The sequence below is a fragment of the Neodiprion pinetum genome, chromosome 4 (assembly GCF_021155775.2).
Source record: "Neodiprion pinetum isolate iyNeoPine1 chromosome 4, iyNeoPine1.2, whole genome shotgun sequence".
In the NCBI taxonomy this organism is placed as follows: Eukaryota; Metazoa; Arthropoda; class Insecta; order Hymenoptera; family Diprionidae; genus Neodiprion; species Neodiprion pinetum.
The window spans coordinates 23,674,762-23,697,690 of record NC_060235.2 but is presented as its reverse complement, the minus strand read 5'-3'; the positions used below and the strand labels follow the sequence as shown (position 1 = coordinate 23,697,690).

At 37.9% G+C, this 22,929-nt stretch overlaps 1 protein-coding gene across 2 annotated transcripts; it reads left to right on the top strand.

Annotated features, from left to right (window-relative positions):
• The first annotated feature begins 15,983 nt into the window (after positions 1–15,983).
• Positions 15,984–22,669, top strand: LOC124216146 (uncharacterized). Of its 2 annotated transcripts, none has more exons than XM_046620323.2 (10): positions 15,984–17,517; positions 19,103–19,165; positions 19,455–19,529; positions 19,611–19,679; positions 20,248–20,319; positions 20,403–20,516; positions 20,603–20,668; positions 20,733–20,801; positions 20,897–21,055; positions 21,703–22,669. In XM_046620323.2, exons 1-10 carry the CDS (start codon positions 16,300–16,302, stop codon positions 21,889–21,891), a joined length of 2,094 nt encoding a protein of 697 aa, XP_046476279.1. In that variant the 5' UTR covers positions 15,984–16,299; the 3' UTR covers positions 21,892–22,669. The 2 variants fall into 2 exon arrangements, with proteins under 2 accessions (XP_046476279.1, XP_046476280.1); XM_046620324.2 differs by having other exon boundaries at positions 21,687–21,851.
• Positions 22,670–22,929: the final 260 nt, after the last annotated feature.

Genomic DNA, 22,929 nt, shown 5'->3' with positions numbered 1-22,929 from the left:
AGCACGAGTAATTCGAGAATCGCTTACGAGTCTTTTTGACTCGGGCTAAAAAATCAGTCTGCATTTCACCGTCACTGGGAGATTGGCACTGAGTATTTGATTATTTTTTTTGTGCTCTCAGTATGAAAGTAAATAAATTATTGTCAATAAATATGTATTGAAATCCAAGCATAATTTGTCTCTTAAGGTGGAATTATATTTCAAACTAGCATAATTTAACATTGTTATTATACGTATCCTTCGACGCATAATTTTTGTTATAGAAAACCAACGAACTCCGGCAATTTCAGCAGGAAGATTAATTCTACTCAAAGCAGTATCAAATTGGCATGGCAAAATTTAAGCTACGTATGATTTTTTTCTAACGAAAGAATAATGAACTTGTAACGATATTTCAACATATTTCATTAGTCAAAATTTTATAGAAACATGTGCGTGTGTTGAATTAACATAGAAATCCGAGCGAACCTTTGGCGGCACTAAAAAGTGTTGAAATTATCATATTTTTCCAACAGTATACGCCGCAGGCTGCGCATATATTTATATTATTACACACTTGGCTATAAAGGTTGCAAAATGATTCAGAAGGCGAAATAAATGATTAACACTGAGCTGTGTGCATCGATTATGTTGTACAAAACGAGAAACGAATAATGTAAAACAGTATGCATATAAATATATATACATGTATAATATATATTAAAGAATATTTATGTCAGGTTCACAGAAACTAAATTTTGCTGGTTGGTGCGTCATCTATGAAACTTCAAGTAAAGGCGCTGTAAGAAATAGCCACAAGTAATTACAGTGTTTCTAAAATATCACGTACAGGCTAATAAAATTAAATATTAGAATTTCATTAATATTAACGAGGCGGTTGTAGATTCATTTATTATCGAATTACAATAATTTATAATTGGGTTTTTCGAAATCCACCTCCGGTTTTTTTTTTTTTTTTACATAACAACATCAATAAGGATTATCCTTGAAGATGAACACAGTGTACTGACTATTAGTAAGTCAATTCAGGTTCTATGGAAACTTATTTCGTAGACTAGTTGACTGACTGGAATATTATACGCCAATATCCTCCACCTTATAACGTTTATATGGTGATCTGAATTCTGAATTCTGAAATTGTTCAATAATAAAAAATTGCAAAGAAATTTTGAAACCATTTACAGAAGCTTAGATAACGATGCTTCATTTCCAATTGTTTCGAAATGGTGGAAGCACTAGTAGATTCGTTTGATTTCACTCAACGATTGCTTATTTCATTCAGAAGAACTTTTTTCTCTAAAGTCATTGAAACCGATTGTCCATTTTTCCAGTAGATAGTCCGATTTTGTTATTTGTTGATTACAATCAATATCAGTCTACCGTTAAAAAATTTAATATTTTGAATTTGTTGAAAATAGTCTTCTGAATAAAAAGAGGCATCGTAGGGTCAAATCGAACGAATCGACAACCATTTTTAAACATTCGAAATAAAGCATCAATGTCCAAGCTTTTATTCATTATAGTATGCTTTATTTTTGTATTTCCGAAGAAATCAGAATCATCTCAGTATACGAATATAATTATTTCATAAATACTCGACGTACGATTATTTCGTAATAAAATCAAAACAGATGCTTTTCCCATGGGGTGATTTACTTCAATTTTGGGTGTGCAAGTGACTTTCGACTTCCAAATACTTGCAAAAACTACCAAAGATTTCCGAGACCAGCGTATATAGGACTTCCCAAGCGAATAATACCTCGGATTTTTCACCGATTGTGAAACAAAATTGTCGCAAGTTTTGGAAAAGCTTCTTCAAATTGTTTCAAGTTTGCATTTGGGTAGTTATGGGCATGACAGGCCCTTTTGTCATGCAAATCTTGGGATTACCGATTTTCAATTACCTTCAAACACGTAGGTATTTTCAAGCATTTGTGCTAGAAAACCATGTTTGATACAAGATATGGCTGAAAAAAATGATATGATAATAATAAAAGAAAAAAAGAGAAAAAAACGGAATACCAGACAAACATAACTTTATCAAAACAGACGCAAAAATGAGTGATTGAGAATTGTTCTTTGATAGTATTTTTTTGAAAATACAAGGAATTTTTCAAAAATGTCATCGCACATTTTGATTTTCTAAATTTTGAATTCAGATTGGTCAACAGTGCACTTAAGAATTACATTCATGCCTTGGAGACTGCAGACGTTATTTCGTAGTTCGGGAACTCTTACGGCCGCCAATTAAAAATTAGTACTGTGGTTGGTTCCTTTGCATCACATCCAATATATCCCATGGGGTGAAAGTAAGTACGTCATACGGTTAATTATTCTTGAAAACAATTGTCGATGACAAAATGTTCATGAAAATATAATGACCGGATTTCTGTCCATATTACGTTCGTCGCCGAATGATGCAAGAGACGGCCTTGAGTGTTAAAATGATTGTTACGTAAATGCAGGGTCAATGAAGTCATTCAAGTCAGAATTTTCCGCCCTCGTTGCACGCAGATGTAAGTGCAAGGACTGTGGTTCTAGTCTCGGAAGAACTTGATTGACGGGACAAAAGAAATGGAGATTCGGTTCATATCCATGCGGAGGTGACTGGCAGGTGAAGGGCTTCTTCATACACGATAATGCGACGACGAAGCGAGTCAAATGTAAGTAATTGGGAAGCCAAGAATTCCTCACTGTCATATTTATAGAGAATCATTTCTCATCGCAAGTTATAATTATTTCATGATAATCGCGGTCGATGTACGTCTCCTTACAGCTGTCCTCTTCACGAGTGCAGTTAACTTTGTAATACGAAGGACGGTGCACGGCCGTGTAAAACACGAATGGAGTATTTCACATGAACTCGCAGGTCATCGTAATTACCACGTTATGTAGTCACGGAATTTTACAATATTTATTCTCTCCCCGGGCTTGGGTTACCTCACGTACAAAGTTTCAATGCCGGACGATTGCTTTTCCCCAAAAATTGTTTCCCATGTTATTTCACTATTGTGACACCTTGGTCAAAACGATGTGTTCAGCAGTTACGCGCCTGATGATAGCTCAGAGATTTTATTCCTCCTATGCGATTCGGTAAGAGTATTCTCTTCGTTAGTATTTGGTATTAGTCCCAGATGTATAAGAATTAGACACCAAAAGATCGTCAGTGAAAACGAGAGTATTCAACATATTTGCTATTGTTCTCGTAAAAACATCAATTACCTCAGTGAGATCGGAAGATTTGGACAGGGTGTGGTGTAACCTTTCAGTCTTACACTTTGGTCTACCATCTTCATAATAAAAAAGTACCTGATAGCTTTGAGATGAGAATGCAGATAAGTATGAGCATCAATAAACAACATCAGACTCCGTATACCATACTTTTGTAATAACTATTATTACTCTTTATGCAGCAAACATCGCAGCTGCAGCCAACATATGACGCCATACCTTGATTGACCCATTTGTTGAAGGAATAATCAACCACGACGTGAAAATACATATGATACACGTGTGACGAGTGAAAAATACATTTCTTTTCAACGTCTCGTTGAAAAGTTCGATTTTTCAATGCCAGAAACCTCCGTACGAATAGTTGGGTATTTTAACTTTTGAGACGGAAAGGGCACGTTTCGTCAGAGGCGAGATTAGAGAGCTAATTTCTGAGTTTCAGCGGAATCGAATGCCAATTTTTGAGATGAAACCTGTCATACATTGACAAGGACTGCTCTTTTTATGCTGAGACACAATTTCGTCATTGTAAAAATGTTTGACATTTTTTGAATATTATCTTGTCCGAAAATTAGATTTTAATTTTTGCAACTTGGCTTCTTGATTTCCAAAAAATCTCATTCGGCGTTCCAAAGTTATTGCCAATAGAAAATAGGTTATATGTTTATCAGTGAAAATGGTCAAGCTTGGCAAAGTAGGTTCTGTAAAATGATGAATTTCTTCAATTTGGTTAGCGTATAAGTCAGTAACATTAAATTGACATTCGACTGATTGAAATGAATAAGATGATTGAATGAATAGAACAATATTGAACAATGACTTGTCAGATCGTCAAGTAAACACAATCAGTGGATTCGTGTTACGAGCGCAATATTTGAGTACTTGAATTACTGTGTATTGGTTAGTTAACAATAAATTATTCCAAAAATCTTGAGCTTTTTCAATCGTAACATTTTCATTCTTTCGAAAAAGCTCAAGATCTGTTTTTTTTTTCAACTCAGCTGCAGGGCTCTCCTTCCACAGGAATTCGTTTTAGCACACAAATCGATGTTTTAATGTTTCAAATTCACCTTAGTATTTATTAGTATACAGCTCGAGTATAATTTAGTACTTGGACAACAACAAGATCTCCTTGTTGGGTCTCATTCAAGAGACGAATATCGCCTCAGCGATGATGGTAATTTTGTGTGACTGACTTATGCAGTTTTTTCGCAGGTGACACTTGGTGTCCAATTATTTTTCAGTATTTTTGGCCTAACGTCCAAATCGAAAATTATCTTGAAATCATGAGTCGTTAGGTTACGTCCAATTTCAATGCTGGCTGGGTGTTGTTTAATTTAATTTAAAAACAATTTTTTTGTTGAACTCAACACCTACTCGAATCATCTGACCATAAATGAGAATTGACTTTCTACCCTACCTATGACTCAGAAGAACTGCATTATTTTGCCGTGCCGCGCAGTTTCTACAGTCGCATCGTCTCGTCTTTTAAATGCGTGGCTCTTACGATCAATCATTTGAAATTCCGTATATAGTATAATAACCACGATACACGTGTGAAATTCCTTGACGGTGAAGAGTTACAAAACGGATTGTCGAAACGGATTATTAATATGAACGAATATTAATAAATCGCTGATGAAAATCGTTGCACACAAGTGACACCCAAAATATTTGGTAAATAATTATCATTCACTTTGGGAATTCTCCGCGTGTTGTATTTCTACATAAAATGTTCCTCAAAAAACTCGTTCCTAAATTACTTGCGAATTTGCATTTATATCACCTGAATGAAAATTTTATCCGGACTCACCAGATTCACTGGATACCTCTCTGCTAACTTCACAACGTTATTCGGTAGCATATTTAATTTGCTTTATATCACCATTTATATCACTTCATCCTTGATTCGGTTCATAGATCAGCTAGGACACATTTGGCACATTAGTTTCAGCAGCAGAGTTCTGTGACATTCCGTTAATGTTAGGTGGAAATACAAATGTGGTGAGGAGTACGTACAGTTCTTCCCAGAGCGCTGGGAATAAATCGTGGGTGTTCCAAACATCCTGGGCTAGGTAAATCAGCTGGAACAAGGCAATCAAGATTATCTACGATGAGAAGAAAATATTAATTTATTCAGTTAACGAACAGGATTATGAAACGGATTATATGTACATTTATTGGAGTGATTATGCTGGTTGTTTAGTAACGAGCATAATTTTAAGTGCGGTAAGGTGTACAGAGTGTAAAAACATTATTAGTCGTCATTTTACACGATGATTCTCCGAAGTCAAGATCGGTGAAGATTCTGAAATATCTCCAGCAATATCGATCTTCATCTCGAAATTGAAAATCGACTTTGCATCGAATTGTTAGAATAATCAGTGAATTCTCGTCATCTGTCAGTTTGATAAGCGGATTTTGGAGTATTCGGTTCACGAGTTACGACTTTACTGGTACAAAAAGTGTCTTTGAGACTAACAGAAAAGAAAAACATACCAACGCGACAAATATTAGCACCAACATCGCTGACGGGCATGAGTATCCAAACGATCTTGACATTTTAGTACCAGTGAAATATAATTTGATAATGAAGAAGAACCCTAAATGTACAGAGAATAGATTGAACATGTGATAATTGATAGAGAGTGGTCACGATATCTGAGTGCGAGAGTCGATTAAGGGTGTGGACGTGACTTCGATGTAATATTTGTAATGACACGTTGATTTGCTTACTAGACGACAGTGTGCCTGTCAGTCACACTCGGTGCAACGAAGATTGCAGAGTACTGCTTTACCATGCGATCGCGATCGCTTCGTCAATCTTTGAATAAAAAAGTAAATAATTTAACAAGCCGATTTCTGGCCAGCTTGTCAATAATTGTCAACAAAGACGCATGGCTTCATCATACATTCGATTGACGTGTCAAGCCGCATGATACAAATAAATTCTATGTCGCAGAAACCTTGCAGAAATACATATAATTAGCGCTCAAAGCGTTAGTCGGTAATTACATAAGTTTATAATGAGTGATTGATTTTTGCAGCTGGGTTTGCCACAAAATGTTTATGGTTAGTTGACACGGAGAAAGTCGTGATGAAGATCTGAGACAGAAAATTTCTATTTGCGTAAAGTGATATCCCATCTATACATAATCCTTCTGCCAAAATGGAGGATCCACGTATCGGGGTGAGATCAGAATGTCACCAAATTGACATCACAGCTTTGAACAACTTCCCGTACTGTTCTTTGAAAATTACTTATCCTGCATTTTTTATTCTTCGCATGTTTACTAGAAATCATGAGATCATACATAAATATACTTCTGACATGATTTTGGTGAACATTCATCAATTGTTTACGACGAACGGGATGGCAAAAAAAAAATTATGCACTCGCAATACATGGCGATAAAATTTGGCGGATGAAATATTTTGTCAATGGTAATAAATACGATTTCATTTGATGACTCAAATTGTTGCTTTAGTCACTTTTTTGTTCGATCTAATGACATTACAGATAATTTAAAAAAATAAAAAGATTTTCATCTCTACATTTTTTGTGTCATATTTAGTAAAGTTAATAAATCTCTTTCTGCACGAGCATTGCATATTAAGAATTAGGAATTAGAAAAATCTCTATTCCCCGATTATACAATTATTCACCGGATTACACGAGTAATTAAATTTATTGAGAATAAGAGAAATTCGGTAATTTCTCCAAGTATTCTTGATGCAAATTTAATTTAAAAGTTTCACTTTAAAATATGGAATTTCTTGTTCCCGCTGGAAAAATGATGGGCAAAAATTAATTCCAGTCTAAATAATGTTCAAAGATTCATTTTCGAAGATTATTTTAAAGAATTACGTCCGGCGGCACGAAGTTGGCTCGTTAGACACGCTAGGCCTTCTCTGATCTCTCTGAATCTTTGATTAAATTAAAACTGAAATGCAATAGGCAAATTGCTTCGGTATCCACCAATGCGTCGGTACATTTCCATGAGAAATGCTTCACGCAATATCAATCTCGCGGCACGTGCGGTTAGTTAGGAGCCGAAAAAGATCGCGACGAATGGTTTGACGCCGGTTCAACGTTGTGACAGCGTAGAATGTTTCATATTTTCTTCAATACTCATATCATGAACGTACATCTTGCGTAACTGGTCACGATTAGTTTGAGCCTTCACCCGGTCTCTCCTTCTTTGCTTTACCGCCGGCCCGAGACTTCACCCACGTAATTTGCTAATTACAATTATTATCAAGTGTGAATAGCTTCTTGTGAGGTCATATAACAATGGTCTTGGTATTCAGAAACTTTCATGTCTGTCAAACTTTCTTCCCTTAATTTTTGACAAACGAATCAACGCTACTGTTCAAACGCGACTCAATTTCGGTGTAAAAACTTCACCAAACCGCTAATATTCGTCAACTTGCACATTGTGTTAATAAGTTGTCCGTAAAAATAAAATCAAATCTTGTCTGAAAAATAATTTACAGTCGAACAGTCACGTTTGACTGTATGGTTGAATTATGACTTACCGTCCCCGTTTGCACGTCACTTTGTAGTTAATATTCTCTTTGCTATGCCAGAAATTCCGCAGGCATAGTATAAGAATGTACCAAAGCCACCTGGCAAACAGTTTTACCTAAATTTCGGGACCTCGAAATTCACTAAAATTTACATTTATAAACGTTAGCTCAGTTTCTTGACCATCGAAGGCAACGTCCTCGCAGAGATTGTATCCCCCTATCAGCATGAACTAAAAATCGAAAGCTATTGGAATGGCCTTGAGATTGTACTTTCGTTATTTTATGTGTAAGATTTCGCACACGATGAATACTGCTAATAAAATAATAAAAATATCGTTGAATCGTACACGCAGACCGAGAATTTCGTAGAAAAGGTAGTACGTGCACAGCGCTTATTAAACTTGTATTGAAAGGATATAATGTTGTTACAAAACTGCATTGTAAGAAGGCTTCATTTTTTCACGTTAATGCTTCGGATCGTTGACCAGACGTATTTAGTTCACTATGAGCATGTTTGAGGTTGGGAATTCACCACCGTGAATTATTCACGTCAGCTAGTTGCAAATATTCACTATTGTTGTATAACATATACTGCTCTACAACTTTATGCGGTTTCACTTGACACTCTAATGCAGTATGAGAAAAAGATTCGGGTTTTCATGATCTTCAGGATTTAAATGCACCGAGAACAGTTGCTAGTAGTGAAAGCTAGTAAAAAGTTCCTTGACAGTTTTAAAAATGCTGGATTATTTAATTAGACTTCATTTAATCCAATTTTTATCCTCAATCTGTATAAAAATATTCGCTAGTTTTGTGGTGAAACCGCATCCGAAAGTTTTGCATACATTCTAGTGGTTGACTGCCTTCCATATTTACATGGCGTCATATCCCGTTCTTGTAATGGTCGATGGCAGAAATTTTGTGCAACCAATTCGGAGATAAACGATGTTCAACGATTTCGTGAAAAATATCAAAACCAAGCAAGTTTCAAAGCTGATTTTTGATTACACTTGATGGTACTCCCTGTGATTGAATTGATTCGTAAAGTGATGAAAAGTACCGCAAAGAATACAATATTTTTACGGCTTGCTCATCATTCCCTTAATACAGAATTGTGATGAAATATGACTTACTTAGCCCTCGCACTCTGAGGCAAGGGATTCGCATTACGAACAAACAACTGCGTTAAAGTAATTGAGATATTTGGTTCCCAGTCGCGGGTAATTATTGATTACTTCGTTTCTATTTTTAATTTCTACTAACACTTATATCAGGTGGTATTCAGATGAATGAAAAATTTGTAAATTCAGATACGTGCATGTATGAGTAAATATACATATATATTCTATTGATGCAGTTACATACCTTGTGAGTTTAAGGGAATTCCAACGCCGTGGATGAAGATAGGTGACGAAAGAAAGCGCATTGGTCTCGGAGAAAGCGCAGGTGATGCTTAAAAAGACGTATACATACCTATGCGATACATTGGTATATATCATGAAATTCTGATTGGGACAGAAATTCAGATGGAGAAGAAATCGCAGATGCTTTCTCTGTACTATAAATAAATTGAATACTATCTTTTAGAATTATGATATTAACCTTGAAGGCTGATTTGTAAATGCTTTTTGTCAGAAAAATATTTGATTACCAATGAATATGATCACTCCTTATATAACTGGATATACTGTGGTGGGTTTATCAATTGAGTATCTGTGATCTTATTAAAACAAATTCTCAGGTCGATATTAGCCAATAATTTGATACTCGTGACTGTGTTTAAATTCATAATATCGACATTTAACTTACGTGAATGTTGTTCACCTTCTAAACGGTCCGTTGGTGTTATACCTGCCTACGTTACGGAGCTCGGACAACCGAAAGATTTTTATATATTCGCTCCCTGATGATTTTCAATTCCCACCTGGTTGGGAATCACCAAGGCTTGAATCGTTGATAAAGACCTTGATATTCAGGTGCAAGATACGTAACTCGTATAATATTTCAGACCGAGGTAATTTGCTTGCGGGTTAAACCGTTGAGATATTAAGAATGCATATAATTCAAGACATACATTTTTTGAAAGGCAAAAGATTCGAGATCAGAAATCATCGTCCCGTAGATCATTGCGCAAGTTTGGCGTCAGAACAGCAAATGCTGATCGACGCATGTGCGATTTTGTCCGATTTTGCCAGTTTTATTTCAGACTCCTCATTGCCCGTACTTTTAATCAAACGATCGGGAAAAAGAAAGAAAAAGAAAAAAAAAGAAAACGGGTTAAATCGTCGGCGGTGATATTCCGTAACTATTATCGTATCATCTGATCTAAGATTTTTCTGACCCGTTATAGATTAGCTCAAATTGAAATGCATTTAGCATTCGTTGAGCCTGGAGGGCAGATTTCTCGCCATGGAGGAGCTCGGGCCGAAAGCCAGCTCTGAGACAAGTCGAGGTTTCACAGAGTGGCGTTTGCTCCTGAGCCGCGTGTAACGATCCTGGCTGTGCGATCGATTTCGAGCGATGTTGCAAAGGAAGAACATCGCTTCGATAATTTTATTTAAGACACACGAGTCGTAAGACCACGTTGTCGTACGTGTTCTAGCCTTTTTACCGACAGCCCCGCCAGGCTTTACTCCAAAGCAATCTTCGGCAGCTGATAACTTTGATAAACAATCACTAGACGGCGACACTTGCAGGAGGAAGACAATTTAACATAATCCCTCTCTCCTTGTTCTCCATTACACCCGAGCGCTTTTGCCGTTGCCGTCAAATCCAGCGGCTTACTTATCGACGTTATTTAGCATCAAAGATACTCGTTGAAAATGCATTCGTGGATTTTGTTTACGGATTTTACTTTTTTCCCCTCACATATGTATATATATATATATATATACATTGTTGTACTTTCTCGGGCAGGGTCCGCTGAATTCGAGGATTTAGAAAACTGATCTCAAGAATAGTTGTTGAGGTAAAATAGTTGAATTGTATAAACGAAACGAAACGATACGTGATTAAAAATTATATTCTTACCTAACGCTTTGCTTTTCAATCGGTGAATATCGTCGCTTTTGCCCATTGATTCGTGATACGTAACGCTTGCCTACTCTCAGTGCACACGGTCATAATATTGCAGCAATAAACACGTATGACATTACGTAAAGGAAACGATTAGGCGTTTGTGTTTCCAGATAATCGTAAAAAGATAATAAAAATGTATAAGAAAAGCCCCGAATTGGCTAAATATCGCGCATCAAATACAATTACAGCCATATTATTGATATCAATAAAACCGGAAAGTCGGAAGTAATCATGATCCAAGCCTTAGCTCTGTATCTCTACTTTCTCAAATAGTCATTAATTCCCACACATGACTGAATCAAACTTTCCAGTTATTCCTCTTTGATTTCAATTAAACTTTACGTGTTTTGCGGGTACCAACACATGAACAATGCAAGAACTTACAGCCGCCCGGAATAACCTTTATGGGGAAAAAATCTCCGTCACACGTATAGTTGCGTACTAACATACTTTGGAAAACGACGCCCCCTCTTCCAAATAAATTCAATGGTAATTGTGTTTACTGATTAGCAAAATGAGCCACAGTCATCTGAGACTTTGGTAAAATTGGGTAAGAACTGATATTCGCACGTGAATACTTCGTATGAAAAGATGGCGAATTTTATTATTTACATGAAGATAAGATTATACGTACACAAATTCATCGAGATGAGGCAAAATATAGTTTCTCATGCAATTATTTCGATGACAAACAAACTTGTCCTAATTTTCATCTAGATAATCAAAAAGATAACGATAAGATAAAAACAGAACATTTTTATCATACTGAGAAAAAAGAACGGCTGATTTCATAATATATTATTTTTCATCGCCCGTTACTAATTTAATATTATCGACAATTTAGACGGTATTTTTCATCATTTTAATAACTGTTTTGACTAGGATATGTTCAATTTCTAAAAGCCAAAGGACCTGTAAAACTCTTTTTTAATTATGTTAGAAATTAAAGAACTAAACAAATTGTTTGTTTTTTTTTCAACAGCTGTTTTCTTTCTTTTATCGCATCTAATCCACTTGATTGCTTCCAATAAAATTCAACACCAAATGGAGAAATACAGCGAATAGAACGTTTTCGTCTCTTGAGCACCCGATGTAAGAATGTATGCAGCTGAATGTTTACATGTTGAAATCTTACGCTTCCGATAGGAAGCCACGCAAGACGGGTGAAATACAGCATTGAGTAATTATTGACAAAAAAAAAATTGGCCAACTTAAAAGGTTACGTATCTACTCGATGGGTAGCGTATTAAAAAGGTTGTTCAGTGTTCGAACATTAAAAAAAAATGACACTGGAAACACAACGTTCCACGCGTACGCCGCACATGTTATACGCACCTGTAAAATAGACTTCTAGATCAGCAGGAACGAGAGAGGGATAGCCCAGTTTACTGATAATCGCCTCCGGCATCTTACGCAATGGAAAGTCTGCAGATTAGTATAGTATGCCTGCGTGTAGACGCGCAGCTCTGTCAACCTTTGATGCATATAATAATTTGAAGTCTCCGCCTATGTTGGAGCACAATTTATCAACCCACCGTAAGTCATGCCTTGGTCATAATTTATACTGTGGAACTTTTTTCTTCGTTAATTACTTTTTTTGCTGCGGTTTTCACGCGTTCATAGATTTCATGCTCTTTACTTTATCCTAGAGTTCAGCCGTACCGATGATTTCATCTCATGTCAGAGTGAACGGCTATCCGTGTTACTGGCGACCACCTTTTGCGGAATGATCTCGAACAAGTCAATGTATCACGTGTGCTGTACGTGCTGGGCCAATCTTAAGCATCGGTGGTCAGGTCTAATGTTAGCTAGTGGACAAATTCTGCATTATAATTATCGGAGAAATAGGTCGGTAGTAACTTCACTCCAAAACCGTTGGTGCTGTAAACAGTAAAAATGATAAAAGCAAATTTGTAGTGAATAAAAAATCCAACCAATTGCAACATTCACTGCGCTATAGCTGTTAAAGTATTAATTTTAGAAAAAACAGCGCAAAATCCGACAAGATTTGTAGGAAATTTATTCTCTACAAATTTGGTTCTGCCATTTTCACTGCTTGATTAATTGGTGAAGAGATACTTAGCAAAAAACCTGATTGTAAAACTTTGACGGACTGTAACTGAAAAACTATGATGCAACATTCCCTCTGCTGTAGCAACTTGAATTTACACTCAGAAAGCACTCCCAAACATTTTCGAAAAATGAAATATCTTTCGCAGAATCGGATAGAAATAACGAACTCTTAACTCCTAGTTTCCTGGCACACAGTCGATAATCCAAAGACAGCATCACGAATACCGTAAAGTGAAAAAACTCGAGTAGAAAAACGTGGTTGAATTGATTCCGAACTCATTCTTGTAATTTGTAAAGTAATTCAGACGTCCTAGCGCCCAAGCGATGAAATGATCGAAAGGCCGTTCAAGCGGCTTGGAATCTGTCTGGCCTTCGTTTTTGAGGTTGTTGCCCGTTGGGCGACTCGCCACAGAGAATCATTTATCTTACCAATCGTCCGAGGTCAGTATTCCTAACGGTGTGATTTGTGCTCGCGTAAGGTGAATCAGGTAGTTAAAGCTGCACCAAGTAAATCCGCGACGATTCCACGCGAGGACGCTCGGAAGTGACGAGTGATTCACTGATGTGTCGGTAACTGCTGTTCACTGCCATCGTCAGTACGTCAATTATGCAAAGTATAGCTCTCTGACAGACTTGAACAAGCATTGTTTAATTGATCGTTTGATGTTCGCGGCTGATCAAAATTCATTAATTCGGACCGGTGACGAGATCCTCGGTTATAAACAGGCTCTTCTATTCGCGGCTTTGTGAAGTTCAAGGCGAAATTGAAGTGAAGGCTGCTAGAATAGTCCTGAGAATAGTTTTTTTTTAAGCAACTCGTTGTTACGCGGTGAACGAGGAATCATTATCTTAACTGCAGCTTAGAGATGTAGCGAGTAAACAAGAAAATGCATTATTATTTCTAAACACTAGAAAGATTCGAATGCAGTTGGCGTCAGCTTTGCTTTGTCTCTGGGAAAAGAGATTAATTTCCATTCTTCGTGTTTCTTAACCTCTCCGAGAGTTCATTGTTGCTTGAGAAATGTCAGGATCACGATCGTGACCACGACCACGACCGTGCTGTCAGCGCTCTGATTCCGTTGCTTGATTAGAAAATTCAATTGTAACTATTGTTTCCTGTTGTCGCAAGAACTTTGCAATTGACACCGAAATTATTGTACCAACGTATTTCATTGAAACTTACTTCTTGTGATGCTTTAGATTGTTTGGTTAATTTCACCCGATTGACAATAGAATTCTACTTCCAAAGATATTACATTAAACATAATCACGGAACAGAGGTTCCACCTAGGTACTTATGCAAAGTGCCTTCAATTCGTATTAAGACTTTTATCTGGAGGTTTCATCCAGCAGAAGTACGAGAACACAAAGGTCATGTTTTGATCATCAACATACCAGACCGGATGATTATTAGAAACTCTTGGTGTAATAGGTCCGCGACTGTGGTCTTGCCGGAGTCATACAAAGTCGAACAAAGTAATCAGGAATCTCTCCAATTGTAAGATCAGCACGAATGGAGCACTGTTATTATTGTTAGAGTGGCTAAAAAGTGAAGTTTTTTTTCTTCAGCTTTCATAAGAGCTGAACCATTGAATCTTGACTTGAGCAATGAATTAAGAAATAGCTTTAAAAAAACGAGAGAAGTGTGATGTTTGAATTGATTTGGGAAAACCGTGGCACTTCAGTGACGTCGCGGATGCTGTGCTGAATGCTGATGGAATATCACAACCGTCTCACAGAAGCACTTTCATTTCGAGTATTATACATATCAAACGTATTTACTACCTGGATATAAAGCATCTCGTTTCTTTAGAAATGCAACCATTTTTAATCAAGTAAATTTGAAATCCTGTTGATTTCAGATTAAAACTGTGGCACCCAGAATGTACATAGTCTGATGGTGACCTCCGATGGGTGGTAGCTGATATCTTCCGTATTTGTGGAGGAAATACTAAAAAAAAAATGAGGATACTTACTTGAATATATGTATAAAATGATCTCAAAGATTCAATAAATTATACATATACATTCGTTTCTTGCCAAAAAAAATTCATGAAAATCGTTAAAAAAACATAGTCCTGAACCTATTTCCCGCCTTAATTGTGGGACTGCACAACGAGGGCTCATTTTTCAAATAAGTCAAGCATTGTATAATCTCCACGTACGAACCACTGTGCTCTCTTTAGTTTACTAACGTGCGAAGTTTGAAGTTCAGCGCGACTCATAATGTGATAAGTTCGATCAATCCAAGAATCTCACCAACATAAAGTATGAGATTTTCCAATATGCATAGACATAACTTCAGATTTTTTATAACTTACCGCAAAACAGCGAAGTTATTTCACTACACCGTACACGAACGGTGCATCTTCAGCGATAATTTTATGCGAAAAATAATGAGAAAGATACTTGAACGTGAGCTACAAATGATACGGATGACCGTGCAATTTCCGGGTGCAAAATAAATTGAGCATGGATAGATGGATGGCAGTCTATCTAGAAAGTAGATTCAATTCTAGCTATCTCTTGCAATAGAAAATTCATGTTTCGTAGTTAGTATCTGTGTGACTACTCTACTCATATCGGCTTACAATTGGGATCAGATGTCGAGGCACGAATCAAAATGTCTGTTTAGAAAAGTTTCAACGTCAGAATAGTTCGCAGATGGTTATTTAGACGCGTATGCTGGAATTGCGTCCTGCGTGCAAGCGTTACAGCTGGTCAAGTGCTTGCGAAAGGGAGAGTTAAGTTTCTGTCGTTACCCCTGGATGTATTGGAATCGCCAGCTGAGTGTTCTAGTATCAGAGCATGAGGATGATGAAATTACGATTGTTAATGATATTGTAGAGCTCACGCTACCGATGAGGTGCATGCATTCGTGACAACCTGCACCTCTGGTCTGGACTGTCGATGCCAAATGCATAAACCTAGCGATGAAAAGAACACGCAAGTTTCTGCATTCGCGGGAAGGGGTTATAGAAAACCAATAATTAGCCTGGGTATATACCAGAGATCTGAAAATGTCGTTGACCAGTACTTTTAAATCCGTGCAAAGCGTAGCTCGTGCGGTTGATGGTTGTTCGATGTGATTTTCGCGAGATTAGGCACCGTACGAATATTCATATGGAAATATGAATCCGCAGGTTTTCGCTTGTTACCGGAAAACAAATTGAGAAGATTGTACAGATTGCCGCACAGTCGTTAAACCCGTGCTCAAGAGCTGTTTTATAGCCCCTGAAGTCATCACGCCACGTAGTTCCGTAAATTGTAAGACGACTTCCACCAGGAAGTAGCATCACTACAGAGCACATCATCATTAAAGCATTTGTATACCTTGGTCGGATACTGTTGCAAAGACATTTTTCGCGGCTCAAATATACCGAAGAAATGGTTAAACTAACTTTTTACCTTTACCTCTATGTCGTTGGGTTGTGTCTTGTCGATTTATCCAACGGAAAACCACTGGCTAGAGTTCAACGGTCGAAACATCCCAAAGTGACCTCGATAAAAACACCCAGGGCGATCATCACCAGGGATGAGTTGGTAGCATTGGCCCAATATGCCATGCGAATGATGGCTTCGAGGATAAACATCACTCTTCAACCGACGACAATTTCTAGTGATTCTCCGGAACGTCCAGACCATCCCCGTGTCACTTCTGGCATCGATAGGCCTACGATCACAACGGCACCGCCACCAAGTGTTCCGGGGATTCGTGAGAATGTGAAGCAAACATATCAAGAATTTAATGAATATGTGAATCGGAAATCACAAGATCCTCGTCAAAGAGCTGAAGGAGCGAAGAACTTTGCTGTGTTGTCGCAAAATCCTCTGAAATTCTCGATTGGCCATCGTGTCCAATTGCCAACTGAAAATCGGCCCCTGAAAAGTGAACTATTTACCGCATCTTCGGAAAGTGATGTAGATACTTTTTTAAAAGAATACAATCTCGAATTTTTACCACAACTGGCGTATATTCCGCGAACAGAGACGAGTACTGGAGTCATATCGTCCGTGGAACACCAAATTATTCCAAACAATCAACTGCTGCCATTATCGAAATATGTTGTACTAGCAGATGGGAATAAAAATTTGGGTTCGTCGAGCATTCGAGTAAAAAATCTTACTATAGAAAACATTGCCCCATCGGAACGGGGAAGTGCCGTCATGTCAGTTCCCTTTGAGGCAATAATAACTTTCACTAGACAAAAGCCAGCACCGTCACCCAAGCTGGACGTTGATGTTATTCCAACACGAGACCCTCCCGATGATTTCCCTCCATATTTTGGAAAGATTTTGCCGGTGGAAAGAAAGACCAGTAATTCTAGAAGTGGCTCGCTGATTTCCAGACAAGAAAATAATCTCAATCCGGCAGAAGACACTACGAACGAAGTGAACGCTGACAAGATGGACGGAGACTTCAAGCCCATGCTGAAACGACAGGCACAAAGGAAGGGTGTTTTATTGGAAATGCTTGGTGTCCCTATGAAAAATTCAGAAGAAAATCGAAACGGCGATGAAAAGATGACGACACCGTCGCCTCCTGATATCAATACCTCTGGGATCATGAATGTTGTTGAGTCTTCAAGTGCCCAACTAAAAAAGGTAGGACTTCGAAGATGGCTAATTAGAGTTCTTCTTTACATTCGGAACAATATAGCAGTGACGGATTTTGAGTTGAATACCTGGCGATGGTGGATTTTTGCTAGCCACAAGCAGAGATAAATCATAGATAAAAACGTCTTGGAATAAACATCAGCACTGTAGCAATAATCATTGTAGATGCTAAGGTATTGTTACATGAATCAGCCAGACACATTTCATTGTTTTTATAGGCAATTAGGAGATAAGGCAAGCGGGAGGATGAGTTTGTATACATTGCTAAATTAAGTGTTGCTCAACCAAGCTCAGTCTAAATACCGCCAATCTTTCTCATGTTAACCTATTTTTTCATTACAATGACATGTTGCATAAATTTACTGTCGGTTTCAGTAACTGTTGAATTGTATTTCTAGATTGAATAGTTGATCGGATAGTCAGTGAGTACAGTATTTGCATATACATATCAATATAATCTTCTTCTTTCTAATTATGGCTATATGTCATGAGGGTAAGTGCGAGAACCAATATATCTTGGATTTTTTGAAGTAAGGTAGACAAACATCGCTAATCTCGTGGAAGTCATAAATTATTGAGCATTCGTCTCACAAAATACGGCTTGGCTAATATACCTACGTGTTATTTGTTTATTTGAATATTTCGACAAGGCCAGTGCAATCAGTTATATTAATAGCATGGTCATATTCAATATTTGTGGATGACAAGTTTTCGAGAAATTCCAAGTTTTGGTCAAGAGCTATTTACGCGGTGATAATTGCATTTTCTTACAATCGACGCGTCTTTTGATATTTTGTTAGTAGAATTGGATACAGACATAAAACTTGTTGCTTGACGAAATCTTATCAACGTATCCACGGTTTAAGTGATGCTTAAAACATTGGATCCGTATACCGTTTGTAGAGTCGTTGAACGTTAAATAAGACATTTCGTGATTTGGCAATCGCGTGCTTACTTATAATTATAAGGTAACTTGTGTCAGCTCGTCCGTAAAGATCTGAAAGAAGCCACAATTGGCTTGACTTTGAACTGCGAAATAATAACTCTTCCTTTAACTGAGGTACTGTATTAAGTGAAATGTAAATGTTAGTTGCAGTAATTTGACAGTGAAATAACGAGGCTGCGTGGTAGTGTGGTACACACGGTAATGGTAAACACATCGTGGAAATACCATTGTCCGAATCAGACGTAAGCGTATTTATTAGCAAGGTCATTTACTTACGCAGTAGTTGAGCAAGCATGGCATGTTACTTGATACAGCTGCGTGCTTTGACGATAGACCAAAGTTTACCACAAGGCAAAATCAGCTCGCGAGTTATTCCACATCACTTTGATTACAAACGAGACATTAACGCTCTTCTACATTAACGAATTTCTAAGTAAAAATGTTCCGAGGATGCAGACTTTTTCATCATTTGCATGTCAAAATGAGATTATCTAAAATTTGCTTGCAAATCCGAAATTTGGACGTCTGATCTTCGACTAACATTTGTCACATACTATGACGACACGGAAAAAAGTTCCCGTTATCCATTTTCTCACTTCATGTAAAAAAAAAAAAAACTTCCCACAGGGCAACACAGTGTCGCCTGAAACCGGTCCGATGTCGCAGAGACAAGAAATCGAGGAAGAAGAGGTAATGAAACAGTTTAATTACAGAAATATCCAAGCTTTCCTCAATCTGTAATTCATAACATTACGTCATGTAGATCAAACACATTTCCTATAAATACGGCAGTTTGTTACAACTTACACTCGTAACGGTCACAACTTTCATTTACTTCACGTGACTGGATTGACGCGTTTCAGATGAATTATTAGAAATATCGGTACAGGATGCCTTTTCTCTTTCATACAACGACCACTGTTTGCTTCAATTTATCGTAACAGTAATTTCCGCCCATGAAGAGTTTAATGCTTTGCAGGAAGACGAAGGATCACTTGGGTCTCTTGCTGACCTGCTACCACTCGTTACGCCCATCCTGGAGGACCTTAGTGACGTAAGTCCGAACCACTTAAAATGCTGCTTAACATTCTTTGAATGTGACCAAATTTATAAAATAATTATTCACAATTTTCAGCCCAATACGGAAACTGATCTCGTCGAACTTCTTGAAGCCGGTATACCTTTGATAGAGGGCTTGTCGCAAGTAAGCATATGACGTGACCCACCAATTTTTATAGGAAACAATGTTGTTACATCGTGCAATAACGTCGATCGTGTCGCTCGTTGATATGTTTAGCCATATTTACGATATCTCAAAAACGGCTCAACCGATTTCCTTCTAATTTGGAAGATAGATTTCTTAGACATTCTATCCTTTTTCCACGGTCAGAAATTTTTTAATATGTTCTTTTTTTTTCTCTAAATAAACCGGTGACTATTTGTAGTTGAAAGTCGATTTTTCATGCATTTCCGACTGTTTTATTGAATGAGTAAAAGTGACATCACGTTATACATCACGTTTATAAAAATTTGAGAGCGTGGGATCGGATCGACTAGTTGGTTATGGAGAGACAAATATCAAAATTTACTAACTTTTTGAGCCATTCACTCGAACTCATTTGTTCATTACTAGGATTTCTCTTCATCGATATCGATTAATCAATACCTCAGACACATGCATTTCACTACCCCGTTGTTTTCACTGTATTTATAGTAACCAATAAAAGCTCCTACCTTCCAATAACAATAATTATTTGCATTATTCTTTCAAGGGTGACGAAGATGGCGAAGGCGCGATTGACCTGGTCGGGATTGTGTCACCTGTCATAGCAAGCTTAAGCGGGGTGCGCAGAAATCAATTATAATTACTCGCAGTTAGTTTCACATTAATAAACCCGTGCGTTGACGTTTTTCCCCACACTTTTAGCCATATCAAAATGGTAATGGAACCATTTTCCAAGCAATCCTGCCACTGATCCTTCCGCTGATCAGTCCGTTCATCGGTCCCATTGTGGGGCCCATAATTCAGGGAAGCAGCAACGTAAGTTTGCGACTCGAGTGATGCAATGTGCCAGCTTCAGAATAAATTTCACAGAATTAAACTCTTCCGATAACGATATTTTTCAGCCTGATCAACAGAGTGGCTCATCAATCACACCATTGATTCAAGCCATCGCGGGACCACTCAGCCTGGTAAGTTGCAAATCGAGTATAAGAATAAAAGATCACCGATCGCTTCCTTGATCTTGGATTTCAGCCGACACAACCCGGAGGCATTTCCATAGCGTCGAGCCTGATTGCTGGAATCATTGCTAGCCTGAGCAAGGTGGGTACGGATGAAAGTTTACGCGGATCCGTTAAGTCGACGGTCTTCTCTTAAAATAATGCGAAAAACCACAACGTGGGCTGTTCGTTATTCAGGATTTGAAAGCTGGCGCGCAAGGCGGATCTGACATCAGTGCGGCAATAAGTACACTGGTTTCAGGAGTAATCGCTGGTGGAAGTGCTGGGCTCAGTGCAGGACACATGAAGCAACCGAGACCAACGCGGACGCATCACGGATACGGAACCTACGGCCAGGTACAACTTGCCTTGTCCTATAGTTTCGACCTGCGAAACCCGTTTATTATCCTTATTTTGAAAAGGAGGTCACAGATTCTCGTAGTTAAATTTAACGGAACGACGTTACGCGGTGGAGAGATATTTTTCACGGTCGATAACCGGACATTGGATTCGGATGTATTGCACATGCCAATTTTTTATGGAATTACGAAACGATGAATCATATAACTCGCTCTATCTATGGGGATGCCTGGAAATGTATCCACGTGTGTGTTCGTTGAATCCATGTTCATCAGGATCATTATTCGTGCCGTTCAAAAAAAGAGAGTATTATTTCCGGTTTCAATATCCGGTTTATCGGATGGGCGAAAGTCTGTATCCTTTCTAGAACGTCCCGGGGGCATAAAACTCATTTATTTTAATACGATTACGTGGGAAAGATGAGGCCTCGCTTCTCGCAGATCGGTGCACAGAACATTTCCACTGCGATGACGTTCGTGAACGTTGTGCAAGCGATTATTTAGGTGTGTGCATTTGAAAGAATCGAAAAAGGACTTCGACACGTTCGCCCTGAGGGCCCTAATTTCTTTACACGCACTTCGCGCACTCCATTCCTTTTCTTCTTCTTCTTCTCTCATTCATCTCACAGACTGGTGTCCCGGCAGGGTCCAGTTCCCGCTAGCAGCGTCGACACCCTGGATCTGGTAGGCTCCTCGATCAAAGACACTCTGGGCTTGTCACTGCAGCTGGTCAAGTCCGTCATCTCTTCGGTGACAGAGATCTTGGGTGCCTCATCAGCGGAACATCATCGACCCGTTTACGGGCCTCCGAAAGCTGATCATCGTGTAACGTAACTTTGAACTTGGCCATTCGAAATTATCATGTTAGGTACGTGTTGTGTTGTAGTTATCACTTTACGAGAGATTCATCGCTGCTTTGAATCCGAATCACTCATTTTAGCAGGTAACGCTAGGTTTACTAACACGATTGGAAAGATTTATTACTCACAGCTGATGCTGGATAAAACGTTCGTTCTTCACTCGCTCATTCGTTGTCGCGTATAATTTACCGGAAACATCCGATTGCTTGTATTATTCACCAAATTCTCAAGCTGCAATCGGAAGTGAGCAAATTTTCAAGTTGCACAAATACCGTGTAACCCTCTTATCGGAACGATATATAACTAATTGCAGTTATAGAATGTGATCAAATGTCGAAGTCGAGGTTCAAGTAACAGATCGTTTGAAAATCAAACTAACTAAACTCGATTTAAAATTTATTAGTGATTGAAATTTTTATTGAATATTGTTGAATAAAAAGGCTTCTGTATCGCATCAATCATAAACGAGTCTGTTTCTTATTTTTGTAAGCTACTACTACAAGACTCACCGTTATAATGATCTTTCGATCATATTGGCAAAATGAACCCCCTGATGTTCAGTTTTCTTCACCGTACTTTATCACAACGTGAAAATAACTTGACGTCATCGTGCACATGTCACGTGACAGATAAATTAACCCTTGCGCTGTACATCTTCTTTGCATAACACTGGTGTCACCCTGGGTTCGCTGAAGACCCCAGATAAAAAATCATTTCGTAGAAATCGAGATATCCGGTTTATTCTTCAGTTTTTACATATCAACGCAAATTAGTTACATTTAGGAAAATGAAATTTTTTATGTCAAAAAAACAAAAATAAAAATATATATATATATCTAGAAACAAAATACCGGGAAATGGATTATTCTACTTCAAAAATCATAACTTACTGAACTTTCAATATTTTGATCTGAAAATTGACTGAGTATTTCTGAAGATACAGATTTTGAAGAAAAAATATACGGAGATACCGCGCGATGAAAAAAAGGCACCCATCTTAGTGAGTGAGTTG

Coding starts and splice junctions, on each gene's coding strand:
- LOC124216146 (XM_046620323.2), top strand. CDS start 16,300: ATGGTTAAACTAACTTTTTACCTTTACCTCTATGTCGTTGGGTTGTGT. Junction 19,530..19,610: donor TCCTGGAGGACCTTAGTGAC/GTAAGTCCGAAC, acceptor CACAATTTTCAG/CCCAATACGGAAACTGATCT. Junction 20,320..20,402: donor TCATAGCAAGCTTAAGCGGG/GTGCGCAGAAAT, acceptor CCACACTTTTAG/CCATATCAAAATGGTAATGG.